This window comes from Mirounga leonina, unplaced genomic scaffold, assembly GCF_011800145.1.
Source record: "Mirounga leonina isolate KUSES-001 unplaced genomic scaffold, KU_Mleo_1.0 Mir_153, whole genome shotgun sequence".
In the NCBI taxonomy this organism is placed as follows: domain Eukaryota; kingdom Metazoa; phylum Chordata; class Mammalia; order Carnivora; family Phocidae; genus Mirounga; species Mirounga leonina.
The window spans coordinates 543,020-563,033 of NW_023270387.1; the positions used below are offsets into that span (position 1 = coordinate 543,020).

The window sequence follows — 20,014 nt, forward strand, 5'->3', positions numbered from 1 at the left end:
CGTGTGCTGGCGTTGCCCCTTACGGTCGACGCATTTGGGCTGCGAGCGCCTGAGTAGGTTTTGAAAGCGTAGTACTCATTAGGGAACGCGTTCCTCATTTCGTGGCGTCTGTAAGCCAAAAAGAACTGCAACTGAAAAGTTGCAAAGAAGTTCTTGTAAATAACCACGAGAATTATGTCCAGCAGTTTATGGATTCATCCTCTGTTCATAACCTCTAATTTTGTTTGTTTTTGGTAAGTTTCTTAACTAAGTGTTCTGCATCTGTAAGTTTGATTATTTAGTTCTGCTGGTGATTTCCTAATTCAGGTTTGTTCTGATTGGAAACTCAGCAGTGTGGCTGACTTTAAGGCATAAATGCCTCCGCTGATTGCTTCTAGCCTCCTTCCCGTATCAGTCTAGGAAGTTCTTTAATAATCAAACCCTAATTCTAATGAGGAATTTAAGTAGCTATGCTGGGTTATGAATGGTATGAATGTGGGTTATAAATACTATTGTGCACAAACTATTGGGTATGAACTCGTTCATTCGTGTTTATATACACACACGAAAGAAGCTCTCTTACAAATGACAAAACAGGCTCACGGAGACTGGTATTTGTTCACTGTCACAGTAGCCAATTTGGCCTGGAACTCAGATCTTTGGGGTCTGGGTGCAAACTTTTTTCTGCAGTTGAACTGTTCACATTTTTACCATCTATGTAGGAATACATGGTTGGGTTTTCATTTCATTAGGTTGTCTTAAGAACTTTTGAATGATTCTGAATCTCTTGCATTCATCAAAAGTTGTGTAAGTTGTGATGGTTTTATTGATGGCATTGGTCCATGGTGAGAAAAAATGACAGTTGTCCTGTGTTTAGGGCTTGGCTTGGAAAGAAACATTACTTAAAACCTAGCTGAAAAAGAAAAGAGAAAGTGTATAGTTATTATATTCCTTGGGTCGTGTTATACCTGGGACCTTTTAGAACTCAGAACAGTGGGCGCCTGGGTGGCTCAGATGGTTAAGCCTCTGCCTTCGGCTGAGGTCATGATCCCAGGGTCCTGGGATCAAGTCCCGCATCGGGCTCTCTGCTCCTTGGGAGCCTGCTTCTCCCTCTGCCTCTCTCTCTCTCTGTCTCTCATGAATAAATAAATAAAAATCTTTAAAAAAAAAAACAAAACTCAGAACTCCACCCATATGGGATCGGTTGGTTAAGCACCTGCCTTCAGCTCAGGTCATGATCCCTGAGTCCCCGGGTCCAGGCCCCCCACCCCCAATGGGGCTCCTTGCTCAGCGGGGAGTCTGCTTCTCCCTTTGCCTATGCCCCTTCCCCCACCCCCGCTTGTGCGCGCTCTCTCTCTCTCTCTCTCTCTCAAATAAATAAAATCTTTAAAAAAAAAAGAAATTAAGTTTTAAAATCCAACATACTGTAGAAATGTTCCATTCATTTTGTACTCTTCTAAAATGTGTAGGAGGCACATCTAATGTGTGCTGGGTAGACATTAACTTAGATGGACTGCTGATCTATAAAGTTACAAATGTTTGTCAAAGTACACATTACAATCACACAAACCATTTAAAAATGCACACCTATAGCTCAGTTGTTAAGCGTCTGCCTTCGGCTCAGGTCACGGCCCCAGGGTCCTGGGATCGAGCCCCCCATCGGGCTCCCTGCTCCGCAGGAGGCCTGCTTCTCCCTCTCCCGCTCCCCCTGCTTGTGTTCCCTCTCTCGTTCTCTCTCTCTGTCAAATAAATAAATAAAATCAAAATGCACACCTATAAATCTGTATTCCTCTGTGTCAAACTTCAGTTTTTGCCTTTGGTACTTCGATACTTGGCTGCAATGAAATCCTGTCAAGGAAATTTAAGGGACCCTCTTTAAAAATAGTTCTTAAGGCGTTTTCGTTTTGCTGTTCCCAATAGGCCAGTACGGATGCGGGCGGTGCAGGGGCCCTGACTCCGCAGCACGTTCGAGCGCATTCCTCGCCGGCTTCCCTGCAGCTGGGAGCCGTGTCCCCGGGGAGCCTGACGCCCCCCGGAGTGGTCCCCGGCCCAGCAGCTGCTCCCACCGCTCAGCACCTGCGCCAGTCTTCCTTTGAGATCCCCGATGACGTACCCCTGCCGGCGGGCTGGGAGATGGCAAAGACGTCTTCTGGCCAGAGGTACTTCTTAAAGTAAGTGACACCTATTTTGGGAAGCACAGTAAGGTGGTGTTAGGACATAAAATGTCATTTGTTTCGATGTTTTACTTTATGTCAAGCTTAGTTTTATCTTGTAGATATAGATACACCCATAATACACACACACACACACACACACACAAATGTGTTTTTTTTTTTCCACTTTAACATGACCTAATTACCTTCTTCAGCTTGGGTAATATTTTGAAAGCTTGATGGATTCTTGGTTCAGAGTCTTTTAATAATCTTTTCTTTTGTGGCAATTTGGATATTCTCATTTTGACTTTGTTCCAAGTCTATTAATTAGCTTAGCTTAAAACTGAAAGAATACTATGAAACATTTCAAATTGTGGGACTTACAGGCTGGCATAGTCTTAGGAAACATCTGTGGCACGACCGACATCTCTTTAAATGAACATTTTAATGGTAGAGAAGAACTACAAAAAAAGTAGGTCTTCTTTGGGAGTCAGATTTTACAATATTTGAGATTGTCAAATGACAAACCCTTTAGCTGCAGTTTGATGTGACGGACCCTCCCCCCGCCCCAGCCCAAAAAGTAAAGAGAACTGTGAGTTTTCATGTTTATATAATCACTCCGTGGCAGACTTCTTTCAAGCTAGCAGGTCCTCAGGACAGAATCCTCTTCTGGGAAAACAAAAACAGAAGGCCATTGCATTATTTATTTTTATGAGACTTTTTGTCTTTAACACAATAGCAAAATTTCATTCAGGCTGAAAAGATCAAAATAGAATTTTATCCTTTCTCACTTTGAATTTGTAGATAAGAACCAAGTATTTTTATCTGGCATTTTGGATTTAAGTGTATACAAAACTTTTTCTTAAAGTAATTATAGACTGAAATTGATGTTTTTAAATAAAGTTGCTTACTTCTTGCTGTTTAATCAGGTTGAGATAAAGTGAAAAACAATCCAGGTTTTGATTGAGATCTATCTTGACAGTCTACTCCTAAGGCAAATGTAACATTTAGTTATTAGATCAGATAATACAATTAGTGTTTTGTTGTGTGAGTCTTAGTAAGTATTTTATATTGTCTTTCAGGGTAGGTGGTTTGTAATGAAACATAGGGTTTTCAGAAAGGCTTGTTTAAAAGAGCGGAGAAAAAAGTTTGATCTTGAAAAGTTTCTAGTTTTTTTTGCCCCCTCTCCTGTAACATTTTTCTTCTTTTTAAAATTTAAATTTTCTGGTGTCCTGGTATCCATTTCAAAGGGTCAGGTTTCAACCAGAACAATAAAGGGCCTGAGACTGGAAAGTACACACAAGTCTGGCAAACTCATCTGCATGAGCAAGATCATTTGTTCTCAAGCAGACATCCAAAGTAAATGATTGAAAGAGCTGCTAGCTGTGAGGGATGTGTCTTGAAGGGAAAAGGAACGGAGACAAACCGGGTCCTTGGAAGGAAAAAGAAAGGCTGTACTTTTTTGAACCTTACCCTGCTGGGTCACATGCTGACCTGGGGAGATTTTTTAAACAGCTTAATAGCCTGCTTGCCTCCTTTCTTTGGTTGATGCTGTAGCTAAAAGTATAAGGTTAAAGAGCAGCCTTTATGCTCTTTTTAGTCTTTTGTATCTTATAATAGTTGCTTACAGGTGACATCTGCCTACGTTTTCATTATTTTGAGTGATCTTGTTATTTTGACCTGAAATAAATGTTCTCTAGGTCCATTTGAAAAAGTTTCCAGTGGTTTTTCCTTTGAGAAGAAATGTTTCTCTTAATGATATTGATAAAGATGGGTTAACGAACACCCCAGTTGAATGGGTCTGTAGGGAAGGTAAACCAGGGCAAAATGATAGGGAAAGTTACCCCATGTGAAAAATGGTTGTAGGGAGTGGAGAGAAGTTTACCTGGGAAAGAAAAAAGAAGAGAGAGAAAATATGATTGTTCTTAACAAATGAAAAGGAAAAAATTAAAAAAACAAAAACCAAAAAACATGGTTCTTTAGGATTCTTGAGGGACTCTCACATAGAAGTAAAATTGGGCTTATTAAAAGAAACATGAGGATTTGAGACTCCATGGAATAATTTTCTCATATCAAACCTTTCAGAAATACAAGGATTTTTCCTGAGAGATAGGCAAAATCATGGATCAGTTGGTGCTTGTCAGGAATTGTAGAGAGGGCCCCTAAGCATTGGTTTGGCTACTGTGGGCTTACAGAATTTTGTATTCTTCTACAGGGTATCTGCTTTAGGAACAATATGTAATTTGGAGAAGTTATAAAAAGTTAGTTTACGGGGCGCCTGGGTGGCTCAGTCGTTAAGCATCTGCCTTCGGCTCAGGTCATGATCCCAGGGACCTGGGATCGAGCCCCCCATCGGGCTCCCTGCTCCACGGGAAGCCTACTTCTCTCCCTCTCACTCCCTCTGCTTGTGTTCCCTCTCTCACCGTTTCTCTGTCAAATAAACAAATAAAATCTTTAAAAAAAAAAAAAAGTTAGTTTACATCCAGTTGTTAGCTACTTTCATGACGTCGTGGGTTGTATGAGTTGCCATAAACGACTTACTTTTCTGCGCTGCACAGGTAAATGAGCTCATTAGTATCTGTTCTGACTAGGAGTCAAAGATGATGGTAAATGAACCTTCTTTTGGAGCCAAGTTGCTGTTTTCCAAGTTCATTTTTATCCTAATGTGATGTTTTCAAGTCAGGCTCTGTTTGGGACCAATACTTGTATTTTTCTTGTGTCTGAAGAAGATTCTTAGTGCCATCAAGATGTAGAGTGCAGATTTATACTAGTTACTTACTTTATACTCTTTCAACAATGAAAAACTGAATTTTGCTATATACATCTTTTTATTTTTTTATTTTTATATACATCTTTTAAGATAATCATTGGAACTAACTCGTAAGTTACAAAGTATATAATTTGTTGAAGTTTATACTTGGCATGAAGACTGTGAATGGTCCAGACACGTAAGGTGATATAATTTGATTGAAAAGTTAGAAATGTTGACTTTGGAAACCAATTGTTGCCTTGTGACCATAGATGATGACGTTTTGGTCAGTTGGCCCATCTTCTAGTTTCAAAGCAGCGTAAGTACTGAAGGATTATAGGCAAGTGATCATTGCTATTTCTGAAGCCCTCCGTAGCTCAGTGAGATCTGGAGAAAGGACGTTTCTTAGCCTGGCAAGTGGCAAGGAAGGAAGCTGCATTTATCACTAACACGTATTGAGCTCTGGTGTGATTGTGAAGTATGTGAAGAAAGCTCCCCATCTGTATATTATGTGTAATATCTATGCTAGTGAGTTTACTGTTTTAAAACTAATCTTGTCAACATTGTGTATTGAGCTTTTGTTTTAAAAGAATTCTTCTCTGTATTACTCTGAGAATTATTGCCTTCTTCAGCTCTCTTATAGTTTTCCTACAGGAAATGGTTCTTCAAGTAGGTGGTCAACAACTTCCTATTTCTTTATAAGCTGCTGAATAACTTCCTGAATTAGTATTCTATAATATTTCTGGTTACAAGGAGTGTTTTTACTTCTCAGAGTTATTTTATTGAATCTGATACCTGGTAACTGTTAATGGTAAAGGTTACAAAGAACTTCTTGTATATAATATACGATATAGAATTATAATATGGTTTAAGAAATCTGATTCAGTGATCTTAAAAGTCTGTAAATTTGCATTGCTGTAATAATGTTCTTGTAATTTTTAAAGATGATTTTGTTTCATTTCTGTTATTTGTCATTTTCTGAATAACTGGCCATGGTGTTTTTAGTCCTTGAAGATTGAAGGTTTCTTGTGGCCCTGATTTGATTAAAAATTGTATTGAGTATCTTGATCCACATTTTAAAAAGGTATTTTTCCAAGATTTTCAAAATTGCACAGCATATAACTTAGGCAGTATTTTAACATTAAATGAACTTGCCTTGCAGATGTTATTGATCACTGTAATTGGTTTGCTTCTTTTTTGCTACATGTTATTTCAGAAGTGAATGTTCCACTGGCCTAATTAAAGCTACCTCAGAAATGTATTGATTAAAGGAGATGATTAAACCGTTTCATGCTATAATTTGACATATGCTTCTCCCACACACTTGCCCAGTAGGAGACTTAAAAACACAGTATATGTTACCATGGTACAGATTGGATGTTTTAAAAAGGAACAGCTTCATAGAGAATAAGGCTATTCTGTTTTCTGGTTTCTTGATATGACTAGGGTAACCCAAGTGATTTCCCGTTAAAAATGAAAAGCTTGTAATATTGCCATTAAATGTTGATTAAGCTGCAAAAAGAAAAAAAGTTCAAATTGCAATCACAGAGTGTTTCCCTGTCTGAGGGGAGTGCCGGTGTGTGCCTGTTTGTCTTGCTGGAGTGGCGCTGGGGAGGGAGGGGGGAGATGAAACTTTGCCCGCCCCCCCCCCCCCCCAGGAGAATTGCTTGCCTCTGCTCAGTGGGTGGGTGGCCTGGGCAAGAATGGCCACAGTGCCACGTGATTTAAGCAGAAAAACTGGAGGCACGGTTGAGTACGGGGCAGAAGAAAAACAGTTTGGAGGTAGCGGATGTGACAGAGTAAATAGAACATAGAGATTAATTTATTTCCTGAGGAGAAAAATGAGCAATTTTTGTGTGAACTAAGAAAGGTAGCTGACAAACTAACAGTGAAACACAGCAAACTCCCAATTGGCTGCAAGATGGTAGGCTCATTTTCTATAAAAAATAACATTCAGGGGCGCCTGGGTGGCTCAGTCGTTAAGCGTCTGCCTTCGGCTCAGGTCATGGTCCCAGGGTCCTGGGATCGAGTCCCCACATCGGGCTCCCTGCTCAGCGGGAGGCCTGCTTCTCCCTCTCCCACTCCCCCTGCTTGTGCGTGCTGTCTCTCTCTCTGTCTCTCTCTCTCTGTCAAATAAATAAAATCTTACAAAAAAAAAAATAACAACATTCAAAAATACTCTTCCCCAAAAGCCTCACCTTAACTATGAAGAAAAAAGCTAGGTGGGGCGCCTGGGTGGCTCAGTCGTTAAGCATCTGCCTTCGGCTCAGGTCACGATCTCAGGGTCCTGGGATCGAGCCCCACGTCCGGCTCCCTGCTCCGCGGGAAGCCTGCTTCTCCCTCTCCCACTCCCCCTGCTTGTGTTCCCTCTCTGGCTGTGTCTCTCTCTGTCAAATAAATAAAATCTTAAAAAAAAAAAAAAAAAAAAAAAGCTAGGTACCATTTGAATAGTTGAAACTTAAGAAAACATGTTTTTGAAATCCTGATATCGGTCCCCATTAGTAATGTAATGAGTTTTACTTGGTAGTTAGAAAAATAATGTAGATTAGCACCCTAAAATAGTATTGCTAGCATGAATCTGAATTGCCTTTTACCTTAAGGATTTGGGGGAGAGGCAGACTCTAAGCCTAACCTTTTAGTTGTCAAAATGTGTACTGAAGTTTAGGCTTAGGGCAAATCAAAGTGAAGTCACTTTAAAAATCATTTGTTAAGATTTAAGATTATTCGGGCGCCTGGGTGGCTCAGATGGTTAAGCGTCTGCCTTCGGCTCAGGTCATGATCCCAGGGTCCTGGGATCGAGTCCCGCATCGGGCTTCCCGCTCCTTGGGAGCCTGCTTCTCCCTCTGTTTCTCTCTGTCTCTCATGAATAAATAAATAAAATCTTTAAAAAAAAAAAAAAAGATTTAAGATTATTCATACTTAATTTACCCCCTTCAGTAATAGTATAATTTAGCCATTAATTATGACTTGAAAGTTTAATAATAGTGGAGTAGCATTGGATGAAGGGAGGTCTTCAGGATCCATCAGAACTGCAAGCCATGAAGGGGATGGTGCTGTTTTTATGAAGAAGCACTGTTTCAGGGCTCTGGTTGTTCAAGTACCAAGTTCCCCCGGAAGAAGTGCTACAACGAGGGGAAGCACTTGTACTTGCGAAGGGCTTGACCCCTTCCAAAAGCTAACAAAGAAGTTTGGTCTAAATCACAGTGGTCCTTTTTTTTCTTCTTCCCTTTTAATATTTTAGACAAGAAAAAGTGGTCCGTTTAATCCTCATTTGGCTCTTAGCATGAGAAGAATCAAAACCATGAACGTATCAACTGATAAGATGTTGTTTCTCTGAATAACGTGGAAAGTCTATGGAACAACGCAAATAAGGGTCTCTATTAAAATATCGATGTTTTCTTCCACCAGATATTTCCAGTGCTTTATTTGTGGTTAGGGCTGTTACTTGGCTATCTCTGGTGTGCTTCTCTATCTCTTCATGGGTGGTGTTAGTCACTAGACTTCGCACATTCTTCAGCAGCCAGGTCCTGATTTGGGAGTGGTGAGGGTGCGTTTGTTAAAAGCTCTTTTTTCTTCTTGCAGTTGCTTACTTAACCTAAAGGGAGGAGGGTTTTTGTTTTTCAGGTAAGGTCTTTATTTGACCAAGAAGTACATTTAGAGAGATGTGCTTTTTTTTTTTTTTTTTAAGATTTTATTTATTTATTTGACAGAGAGACCCAGCGAGAGAGGGAACACAAGCAGGGGGAGGGGCAGAGGGAGAAGCAGGCTTCCCGCTGAGCAGGGAGCCCGACGCGGGGCTCGATCCCAGGACTCTGGGATCATGACCTGAGCCGAAGGCAGACGCTTAACGACTGAGCCCCCCCAGGCACCCTGAGAGATGTGCTTTTTGACATAGACAGTTTGGTTTGGGTTTCGAGTAACGATGGCTTTACTCAGAGTGTGACAAAATTGAATGTGGACCAGAAACTTGTTTGAAATTTAACTTCCCACGTATCTTGAAGTGCCTCTAACATGGAGTAGCTTCTGGGGCGGAGCTAAACCCCATCATCTAGGAGGTGGGGGTAAGGTGGGGATTGTCTTTCTCTTTGTCAGCGTGAATGTGGGGTTTTGTTTTACATTTATAAAATTGTGCTCCCTCTTCCTCCTCCTCCATGTGTCAATCATATTTTGTGGATTTTTAGTATTTTCTTTTATTATAAAAGTGACGTGTTCGTTAGAGGGAATTGGAAGATTCAGGAAAGGAGAAAGTAGGGGCAGAAGCACCTGGATTCTGCCAAGGAGAGGGGTTTGAAGAGTCTCATTTTCATAGCCTCGCATATAAATATGTATTTTGATATGTAATTTTGAGGGGAATAACATATACATAGATTTAGAAAGTCCCTTAGAACTATAAGGTTTATAAAGAAGAAAGGCAGTTCTGGCCCACTTTTCTTTATCTCTGGCTTGCATTCTCTCCCAAGGCAAACACTTGGAACTCCTTTGCGATCTCTCCCCTCCCCCACATACTTAAGAAAACTCTGTATTTATAAAATGTGCTGCACTGCTGTTTCTTAAAGTTTCTGTGCCTCCTAAAATCCTTCTTTCCTTAATCCTCCCAGTATAATTTCTATAATTTTTTTGTTAGGTACTTTTACAGTGTTAAGGCTCTTTCCGGCTTGCCTGAAGCTGAGCTGTATAATACATGTGAGTTTCTGAACAGCTTTGGTATTTTCTTGGAATTGTTAATTGCCTTGCTTTTTCATTAGTGTTTCTGTTGGTGTTTTGCCCCCTTGGAAACAGCCCTGAGTCCTTCCTTTGTCTTTGTATTCTGGATTAGAATGGTTGCTTCAGAGGACAGGGGGCTCCCGCGTTTGCATCCTGGCAAGTCCCCGCATCACTCTTCTCTGTTGGGAACTCTGTTGACTGTTTCTCTTGGTTTGCTCACTCTTAGAGTTGGCTCATCCTTCAGGAATTTACTGAGGAAAGGGGTGAATGGTAGGTAACTGCATTGAGATCCTCTATGTTTAAAAATATTTTTGTCTGTTGACATTTGATGGGCAGTTAGGTTGTAGAATTCAAGGCTAAGATTATTTTCCCTTGGAGTTTTGAAGGCAGTGCTCCATTTTATTTTAGCTTCCAGTTTTCTCATTGAACAGTTAAACCCATTTTGCCTCCTGTGGGGATTTTAGTATTTTTTGTCTTTATCTTTTGGGGGGGGGGTCCTTAAATTTCAAGATATGCCTTGGTATGTACCTTTTTTTATTCATTGTAAAGATTTCACGACTTGGAAAGTCAGGTTCCTCTTTCAGGTCTGTGGGGCAGATGCCCAAGTTGGCCTTGGGTCCTGGGAAAGATTTCTTTTATCCGTTCTTGGATAACTTCTTCCAGTCTGTTCTGTTTTCTTCTTCTGGAATTCCTGCTCATCAGAATAACTCTTTAATTTTATCTTCTCTATTTTTCTTCCCTTATCCTTTTGTTATGCCTTCTGGAAGGTTCCTTTAACTTAGCTTTTAATTTTTTAATCACTGTTTTGTTTTTTTCCCCAAAAGCTCTTCATCATTCTAAATTTCCAGGGATTCTTTTTCTGAGTTCATTGTTCCTTTGCTATTTTTAATAACATGCCATTCTTATTTCATGAATGTAGTGATAGAATATCTCTTTGAGGATTTTATAGTGGGTGTGTTTTTTGTGTTTTTTTTCCTGAGAATTGTTGACATAATGGGTGTTTCTTTTTTTAAAGATTTTATTTGAGAGAGAGAGAGAGAGAGAGAGAGAGCATGAGCCGGGGGAGGGGCAGAGGGAGAAGCAGGCCCCCCGCTGAGCAGGGGGGCCCACGCAGGGCTCGATCCCAGGACCCTGGGATCATGACCTGAGCCAAAGGCAGGCACTTAACCATCTGAATCACCCAGGTGCACCTGGGTGTTTCTTTTGAAGTTTTCTTCTGCTGCTTTCATTTCTTAAGTGGGCTTCACTGTAGAGTGATATAACTGGGACCAACCAGGTCCTCAAGTTGTGTGAGGCCCTAAATGTCCATTCTCCTGGAGTGGCCAGTTCCTGCAGATACAAACCTGCTGTCCTCTCCCTAGCAGAGAGCACTGGTGGTGGTGGGTAAGACTGACTGCCGTGGCTCAGGGCTCAACAGCGTGTGCAGTAAGGGGCTTCATCCCTGCTCTTGGCTGTGCCAGGTGTCTGAATATGGAGCCTCTGGGTCCGTTTCTCTGTAACATTGGTTTCCATCTCCTGCTTGGGCCAGGAGGGGGGTGTGCAATAGTTTTTTAAAAAGTTGTAGGTAAAATGAATTTTTAGGAATCCAGTTTGTAATTATTAGGTTAACTATGTGAAGTTGCCCAATCTTCTAAGCTCCACACAGTGACTACTGACAATTTCATATGACTCGACCTACGTATTACAAGATCACTTTTTTTTTTTTTAAGATTTATTTATTTATTTGAGAGAGGGAAAGAGAGCATGAACAGGAGGGGCAGATGGAGAGAGTCTCCATACGACTCCACTCTGAGCATGGAGCCCAATGAGGGGCTCGATCTCACGACCCTGAGATCATCCTCTGAGCCGAAACCAAGAGTCTAGCACTTAACAGACTAAGCCACCCAGGGGCCCCTGCAGGATCCCTTTTTAATGAATACTTCATTAAATGCTTTTATTAGATGATTAATTCAGTTAATCTGTTCCCTTTAGTGACAGTTGTGCTAGTTTATATCTTCATGTGTTAGATTTACCTAAAGGGGGAACTGTATACTTTGACAACAAGGCAATAGGCATTTTGTTCAGAGGGCTTGGATTCTGAAATCGTGTGCAGGGACAGAAGCGTGGGAGACCTGAGTCCTGCTCCTGCATGTGACCGTGGGGATGCTCCTGCTTGTAAGTCATGTTCAAGTTCTTTGGTATTGGTATACAGGGCTGTAAAGTAAAACAACCTTACAAAGTCATCTCGTGTCTTCCTCCCCGTGGTTTGCATCAGTATAGATGGTGTTTAGAATAAAGAAACATTTGTGCATATCTAAACTGATTAGATATTATCAGTGTACTTATGTAGGTTAACCCCCAGAGATACATGACTTGGTTTTATCTTAGTTTTGGCAGTTGCTTTGCCTGGCAAGTGCTCATTCTTCAGTAGGTTATTGTAGATGTCATAAAATAAAACAACCTAGAATGTTTTCTACCTGTGAGTATAACCGTGGAGAGGTAAGTGGTTAGGATTTCACGAAAATTGGGTTTAGTTTGAAATGGATTCACCCATAGTAGTGACTGAGATTGGTTAGGATTTCATGAAAATTGGGTTTAGTTTGAAATGGATTCACCCATAGTAGTGACTGAGATGTGTTTAAGCCCCTTTGTCATTAACATCATTGAATTTATCCAGATCCACTTTGTCAGCAGCCTCTGCCTTGATTAGGTAAAAAGCAGTTACATGTGGAAATCCTTTGTGGAAGAAGAGGAGGAAAACCTTCTAAAAAACCACATAAAATCCTAAATGGCCAATACAAAACCGACCAGAGCACTCTAGCCATCAGAGAACAGTGTGAAATGTTACCCAAAAAGTGGATAATTCTGGATTGGAAAAGGTATTAAACTGTTGTATGGTGTAGAAGAATGGAACAGAATCAATGTATCTTAGTTTAAATATGTAGTGTAGGGTGTGTATTAAAAGTAGCCAAATGCTAAGGTTAGGAGAGAGCTAAATAAATGGAGATTTCTGAGACCTGCCTGGAACTAATCCTTACCAGCACTGGGGGTCACAGTTAAAATTTACTGAACCCTCCTGCGTAACTTTTTTTTTTTTTTAAAGGCCCTCTGGGGAAGAGTTGGCCAAAATACAGATGTTTCTGTTTTTCCTCTACACATGTTCAGACTGATATAGGTTATGTTTCCGAAATTGTGTAGTTTGGATGGGCTCCAGATGATGTAATAGGATCATTTTTAACCCCTCCCAGCTGGAGGGTGTGCAGACTTTCCTGTTAGGACTGGTACAGATCTCTTCTTCTGGGTGACAAAATGAACACTGTTACTAGACAGTGATATATGGAATTAAGATCATTGTCCTCTATTTGAAGACAAAGCACGTCCTTTGTGCGTGTGAGTTTCCAGTTCGTGTCCATCACACTGTAGGTAAGAATTGGCACAGCCTATCAGTAGCCCGACTCCCTCCACTTGCGTAAACACAGGGTGTTTCTCCTCGAAAAAGATCCACTCGGTTCTGGGTGGTGTGTGTTGGGTCGCTCACATTGATGTAGTTAATGGTCTTTCTCCCTGCACTTCCTCGTTATTTTCTTTGAGCTCAGTAGACATGCTTTGAGGTCTCTTGATGTCATAAATAGCTGCCTAGTGGATTTAGGGGGCAGACATTGTTTTAAGGGTTCGCTGGGTCCCACTCTGTGGAGTTGGGACCAAATTCATACTATGTCAGTCAGGACTGGTGGGGTCTCAAGACTCCGATTTCTTGCACATCCTCTTGTTAGCCTTTTCACTGCTGACTCTCTCCCTGGAGAACCTGCTGCGGCTTAGTATAAGCTCACTAAAGGTAGATGTTGCCCTCTTTGTTCTTGCTGTATTTATTGACGGATGACATCCCTCGGACTGCTCATTTATCTCCGAGTGCACTGCTTGATGGCCAGCCTGATTAATGCCTGTAGCCCCTGTATAATTACTGGGGCTACTCACCTCCATCCTAAAAAGGTGCTAGAGGATTTACTTCTTGTATTCTGAAGTTAATTTTATAAGTTTGAGGTTGTTCTTAAACTCAGATAACTAGGGCTACTAAAAAAGTACTGCATGTTTTCTGGGTGCAAACGAACAGTAGTTCTACGTTAGGTTATTACAGGTTTGTTCCACGGACAATGAACAGTTGACTGCTTTCGAATTAGATGAAGAAGGAGTAAACGTTGGAAAGTGATACCAGTGAGGAGAAGATGACTGGGAGTCCAGGGGAGAAGCAAGGAGGTGGTGGCAGGGGGACCCTGAAAAGGCTCTCGTCCAGTCATGCGAGTGCGCTTGGCATTCTCTACTCCGTGTCTGTGGAGGTGGACCAGTGGGGAGTCAAGACAGAGCTGCACACAGGTTTTCTGGGAGCAGCTAAAGCGTTTGCCCTTCTCCTCTTGAATGACATTGTGTCTTTGACAGACTCCCTCCCTTCATCAAAATGAGCATATTAAGTGGTTAAATCTGTACACTGACTTTGGGCATTAAAACAAAACAAAAAAACAACAGTTCCAATATCATAACACTTGAAAAACCATTAAATGGTTTGGTCTAATTCACTGCTTGGAAAAAAAATGTTTTAAAAGTGAGGACCACCCATTACATGAACATTGTCAACTACAATTTTATCCTGTATGCATTTTGAAAGTTTATTTTGGTGTTGCAGCCTATTTTAAGATTTTTTTTGTTGCTATCTTTTGACAGTATTTATCAGAAAATGCTAGTTGAAAGGGTTTCTTTCCATTTTTCTGGTACTGTTTAAATGCAGCTTACCACCCATTTCTTTACCACGTAAACTTTATCAGGATTATGAGAAGTGAATATGGGTCCTTTTCATACATTATTTCATATGCTGCACAAATAGAATTAATAGCAAAGTATGGTGTAAGGAATTACAATTTTTTGTTTTTTATTTTTTATTCTATTATGTTTTAAAAGATTTTATTTATGTACTCATGAGAGACGGAGAGGGAGAGGGAGAAGCAGGCCCCCTGCTGAGCAAGGAGCCCGATGCAGGGCTCGATCCCAGACCCTGAGATCATGACCTGAGCTGAAGGCAGACTTTTAACTGACTGAGCCACCCAGGAGCCCCTATTTTATTATTTTGTATTATTTATTTTATTTATTTATTTATTTTTATTATTTTTTTAAAGTTTCATTTGTGTAATCTCTACACTCTGTGTGGGGCTCAAACTCACAACAGTCAAGTCACGTGCTTCATCAGCTACGTCAGCCAGGTGCCCTTGGCTTTTTACGTGTTAAAGTTGTATTGGAAAGCTGCTGATACCTAAAACTTTCAGAGATTTAAAGAATTTTTTTAAATTAAACTTTAGAATTCATTTCAGACAAGCAGAATCAGATGGTTTAGTCCATTTATGTTACCAAAACCAAATAAACATCTGAGTGGTTATTTATCAATCAGTTTATTAAAATAAATTTTAAAACAAGGATGCCTAGGTGGCTCAGTCGGTTAAGCATCTGCTTTCGGCTCGGGTCATGATCCCAGGACCCTGGGATCAAGTCCCGCATCGGGTTCCCTGCTCAGCAAGAAGTCTGCTTGTCTCCCACTCCCTCTGGTCCTCTTCCCCCTGCTCATGCGTGCATTCTTTCTCTCTCTCTCTCAAATAAATAAAATCTTTTTAAAAAGTAAATAAGTTCTAAAACAAATCTAATATTCTGCCTATCATCAGTATAAGTTACTATGGAAACTGAGTTTTATCTTTTTTTTTTTTTTGAGATTTTATTTATTTATTTGACAGAGAGACACAGCGAGAGAGGGAACAAAAGCAGGGGGAGCGGGAGAGGGAGAAGCAGGCTTCCCGCCGAGCAGGGAGCCGGATGCGGGGCTCGATCCCAGGACCCTGGGACCATGACCTGAGCCGAAGGCAGACACTCAACCGACTGAGCCACCCAGGCGCCCCTAAATTTTGTTTTTTAAAACACTCGAGGATTTGAAATTTATTAAAGTTTTGTGGGGGCAGAACATTCTGAATTCTTTACCTAACTCCAAGTTGACTGTGGCTCCGGAGTCCGGCGGTAGTTCAGGAATGCGGGTGGTGGAGAAATGAGTCGAGTCACCAGCAGCTCCTCTGCAGCCGCTCAGGTCGCAGGTCCCACAGTAAAGCCCGTGGGGGTCTCACGCAGGCTGTCTGGGTATGCTGGTCTGCCAGGGCAGAAGGTCTCCAGCTGGGGGGCCGACACAGGACCCAGGATTTCTCCCACGTGCTTGCAAGGTACGTTTCACCCTGAGGTCCATTTGTCTCGGAAGGGGCTTCCCTCCTGCTGTGTGCTCCTGAGACCTCTCTTGCTCTCTTGCGCTCAGAGGTCCTGTTGGTCTGAGCTCCAAACACGGTCAGCCCAGACTCGGGGGCTTGGGAAGTAGAGTGCTCCTTGATGGGAAGAGCTGCAGAATACCTTGCCCATGTGTTTGTCCAGCACACGTAGATGGGAAGTTTTAAAAAACGATGTGCAGGATAGATGAATCACCATCTGGGGCCAAAAAAATTCAGGGGGCTCATAATCTCATTGGAAAACAGTTATACTACTACGTGGAATCTCATTTTCTGTGAATAATACAAGTTGGTAAGTGGATCCCTTTTTGGACACCATCTCATCAGCCAGGTTACTTTGAAACCACTCCGTGCGTCAGACAGAAGACGGGCGTTTGGGTTACACTTGAGGGTTTTGTGTTCAAGATCGTGAATTCCAGTTAGAGTCTAATTCGCATCATCCTCTAAAACTTGCCTCTTGTATTTATTTAAGTTTTTTTTTAAGTTACTTAAGTTAATCTTTAAGTTATTTTTAAGTTATTTGGCTTTGGATTAACGTAGCTATGGATCCACACGGAAAACCGCAGCAGAAACAAGCATGGCCTTCGGGTACCACCTGGTGTTTGATTTAATTACGGTGCTGCTTTCTCTCCCTACCCACATTCCACCGAGGTGAGAAAAATCTTCATTGTTCTTGCTGGTAGATTTGAATTTCATTGAGGCTGTGTTCCTTACAGACCGGTGAGTTGTCCGAATGATGAAGTCACACGTGTGTGTATGAGTACACCTACAAGCGAGTGACGTGTGGCGGGAGGTGCGTCCGGGAGCCGATGTTGCTCGGCTGTGGCCCCGTCCCGTCGTCTGAACGAGCACGTGGGGAGTTAGCACGTTCTCCTGCGTTTGATTTCAGAACCAAGGCCTCTAAAAACAGCAGTTCTTTTCCTCTTCGGGAATTGAGTAGTTACAGAAATGGTTTAATTCACTGTAATTTATGGTATCGAAAAGTTGAATTTAAACCGTGGATCAGATTTTGGCCCTGTGATTCATACTCCCAAAATGAGTAACATGGTTAGCAGGATATCCCTAGTTGTTCTCGGGACTTGAAAAAAAGGGAAAAAGTCTATGGTGACCCCTCCATTTTTGGTAGTGGAGCTGTATTAGGTCTATGAGGAGGCTTTACAAGAAAAAAGAGCCGCTATTTCTGGAGCATTTCCTCAGGCCTGCAATCTGAAGCCATCAGGGCAAAGCTGCTGAGCAAGGCCGTGAATCTGATCTGCCCGCGGTCCCTGCGGCCCCCGCCCTGCGGCCTGCGTGCAGCGAGAGCCCAGGTCTGCTGCTATAAGCCAGGATGTGGGATAGAAGGAAACTGTTCAGCATCCAGGAATATAGTGACCCCCCGGCCCCCACTCCCTTGTACTTGCTTAAATTCAGGTCGTCTTAGCAAATGCAGAACTTGTCCGGCAGTTTTGCTTAAGCTCACAAAAACAGATGTTGGGAGTTGTCTATCAAAGGAATTCCAATTTAATGTATGCATCCTTTAGACCTGGAGTCTGTGTTTGGGAGGAGTTTGACTGGCTTACCTATGAAAACATTCATTTCTCCATAGAGTTTTGGGGTGAGTTTGTGTGTGTGTGTGTGTAGTGTTTTTAAAGATTTTATTCATTTATTAGAGAGCACAAGGAGAGGGGGGAGAGAGAAGCAGGCTTTCCGCTGAGCAGGGAGCCTGATGCGGGCCTCGATCCCAGGACCCTGGGATCATGACCTGAGCCGAAGGCAGACGCTTAACGACTGAGCCACCCAGGCGCCCCCTTTGGGGTTTTTTAATAGTGGTAGAAAATAAAACAGTCTCATCTGTGGGGGTTTTTTTTGTCATCATTGAATGAAATTAGGTTATCCGAATGTTGGAAATTATATTTGCTTAAATGACAGCAATAATGAACTGAAAACGAGTGAACTTCCTTCTGCTCAGGATAAAATTAATAGTTTTATCTTCAACAGGACACTTCTAATCTGTGAATTTTACAACCTTTCTTTCGTGTCAAACTTTTAGAACTTGGTAGCTTTTCTATAAAAAATTCAGGCACTGTTCCACAGTATTCTCCACCCTTTTAAAAAAATCAGTTTTCCCACTGTTCTGCCTTCAATTTCAGGAAAATTTTAAATGAGAAAAATGGTTTTTAGTAATACCTGTAATTTTAATTTCAAGAAAGCATCAGTTCATAAAATCAGGATTTATGTTATAAGAATTGAAATCTGCTTTTAATTCTAATTCTCTGAAAGTGTTGACATTTGTAGCTATGATAACATAGGCTATTTGAAATGGTTTTCTAGTCACGGACATTTATCTATAGGAGATAAGTATTTCCTAACTTACTGTGTCTGCAGCTCTCCCCTTCCCCCACCCCTGACATGGAAGAACGCAGGATGTCCCCCACATGACGGGGCACCCTAATCTCTGAGTAATCCCCTTGATTGCCACAGTTAGATTGTGTGAAATAGTGAGTCTCTTAACGGTGGCAATTACAATCCAGAGAAATTTCTTAGTTTTTAACCGAAGCTGAGATTTTGGACATTTCTGTCATTAGCAGAATGGTGGCTTTTGGGAACTGCTGTTTGGATTTCCTCACCCCGCTCCCCTTCCAGGAACTGTTTAGATGAAATACACATCCTCCCCTAGAGTGTCTTTCCAGATTTTTCCTACCCCAAATCTGCCTATGGTCCCCTCTTCTGGCCTCCCATGGGCCTTGCTGGGAGTCGGGTTTCACCTACAGACTTACTTACTGCCCCCGCCCCCCCCACCATAGAGCCAGCACATATTAACTGCTCACCAAAAAATGCTGAGAACTGCTTTTCGGCGCCTTTCCCAGTCATTTCAGAAATACTGAGTCCTTTGCCTCTGTCATGCTGCCTTCTGAAGGCTTCGGTGCCGTGCTCAGAGCTGGGAACAGAAGGACCGAGAGCCACAGGGTCCCTGTCCTCAGTTAGGAGGCGAGGTGTGTGGGAACAGTTACAAACAGCATGAGCTAAACAGTGGGGAACGCCCTAAATCGTCTGTGTTGGTAACCCAGAAAAAGAAGAGATTGCTGTGTTGGAGGTTTGTGGGGCAGTTTGGTCTTTGGTTGTTTAGAAGGATTTTATTCTACACTGAATAGTGAATCCTTTTGTTGACTTTGCTCTATTTGTGGTTTAGGAACTTCACAATCTGTGCTTTTAGTAAAATCCTGCATCTGGTTTAAAAAACTTTCCCTCTTGAATTTCAGTTGCCTGATTGTTTGCCGGCCCCCCCTCCCCGGCAAGGACCTTTTCAGTTCAGCGTTCTGTCTCCAGCACTTAGCGGAGGGTCTGGCCTGTAGCGAATGTCCAGTCATGTCACTGACTGGCTGAGTCCCCTGCCCCCAGGAGCCTTGCTTTCCTCCTCCGTGGACTTAGCAGATTGCAGTGTGCGATCTCAAACTCTGGAGCTCCGTGAGCACCTTCACGTGACTGCCCAGGACTTTGTATAAAGTATTTTCTGACATGATGTTGTATTTACAGTGCTTTGCGTTTAGCATAGAGTATACTAAGTTTACCAGATAATTAACCACTGTTGAGCAAAAACACTTAGTAACTTGGGCAACAGGAGGGGTTTTTGTTATTGTGACTTAACTCTGGAGGAAAACGGAAGTTAAAAAGCTCAGACGCTGACATGAAGGGGTTTAGGTAGGGAAGAAGATGGAATTTGATATTCGGGGATGGAGTTAGGGAAGACAGGGCTGACCTTTCCAGATGAAGAATCGGTGATTAGTTTTGGTAAGAATGCACACTGATTTTTAAGAAATACTGCTTCTGTTTGAGAAAATGCCGACATGTCACTAGTTGCTTAATATCTGAAGGTACTAGAAACAAGAAGTGCAGATTTAACCTTCGGCTCTTCTTCAGCGGTGTCTCCTGTTAGCACAGACACGGTGAGTTCCGAGGCCACCCCTGGGAGCGTCTCCTGCTTCCCGCGGGCGGTGCTGGCCGTGGCTGGCCGGGCCCCGCAAGCAGCCCCACACTTCTCCCAGATCTTTGGGGATCTCTTCTTCACTGTTTTAATTTAATTTTGGACTGTTTTGATTGTCAAGTGTAACTTAGAGTTTTTTCTTTACACCCATTGTAGGCGGTAATACCAATTGCTGATGGTATCTCGG

At 42.0% G+C, this 20,014-nt stretch overlaps 1 protein-coding gene across 6 annotated transcripts in view; it reads left to right on the forward strand.

Moving 5' to 3' along the window:
• The first annotated feature begins 1,871 nt into the window (after positions 1-1,871).
• YAP1 (Yes1 associated transcriptional regulator) overlaps positions 1,872-20,014 on the forward strand; it is a 106,995-nt gene continuing 88,852 nt past the window's right edge. For 3 of the 6 annotated variants that reach the window (XM_035008789.1, XM_035008787.1, XM_035008786.1), the window contains exon 1: positions 1,873-2,150. In XM_035008789.1, the coding sequence (XP_034864680.1) occupies positions 2,113-2,150 (38 nt within the window). In that variant the 5' untranslated portion in view covers positions 1,873-2,112. Of the gene's footprint in view, positions 2,151-20,014 lie in introns of all 6 variants that reach the window. The other 3 variants (XM_035008790.1, XM_035008788.1, XM_035008784.1) reach the window with 2 other exon arrangements.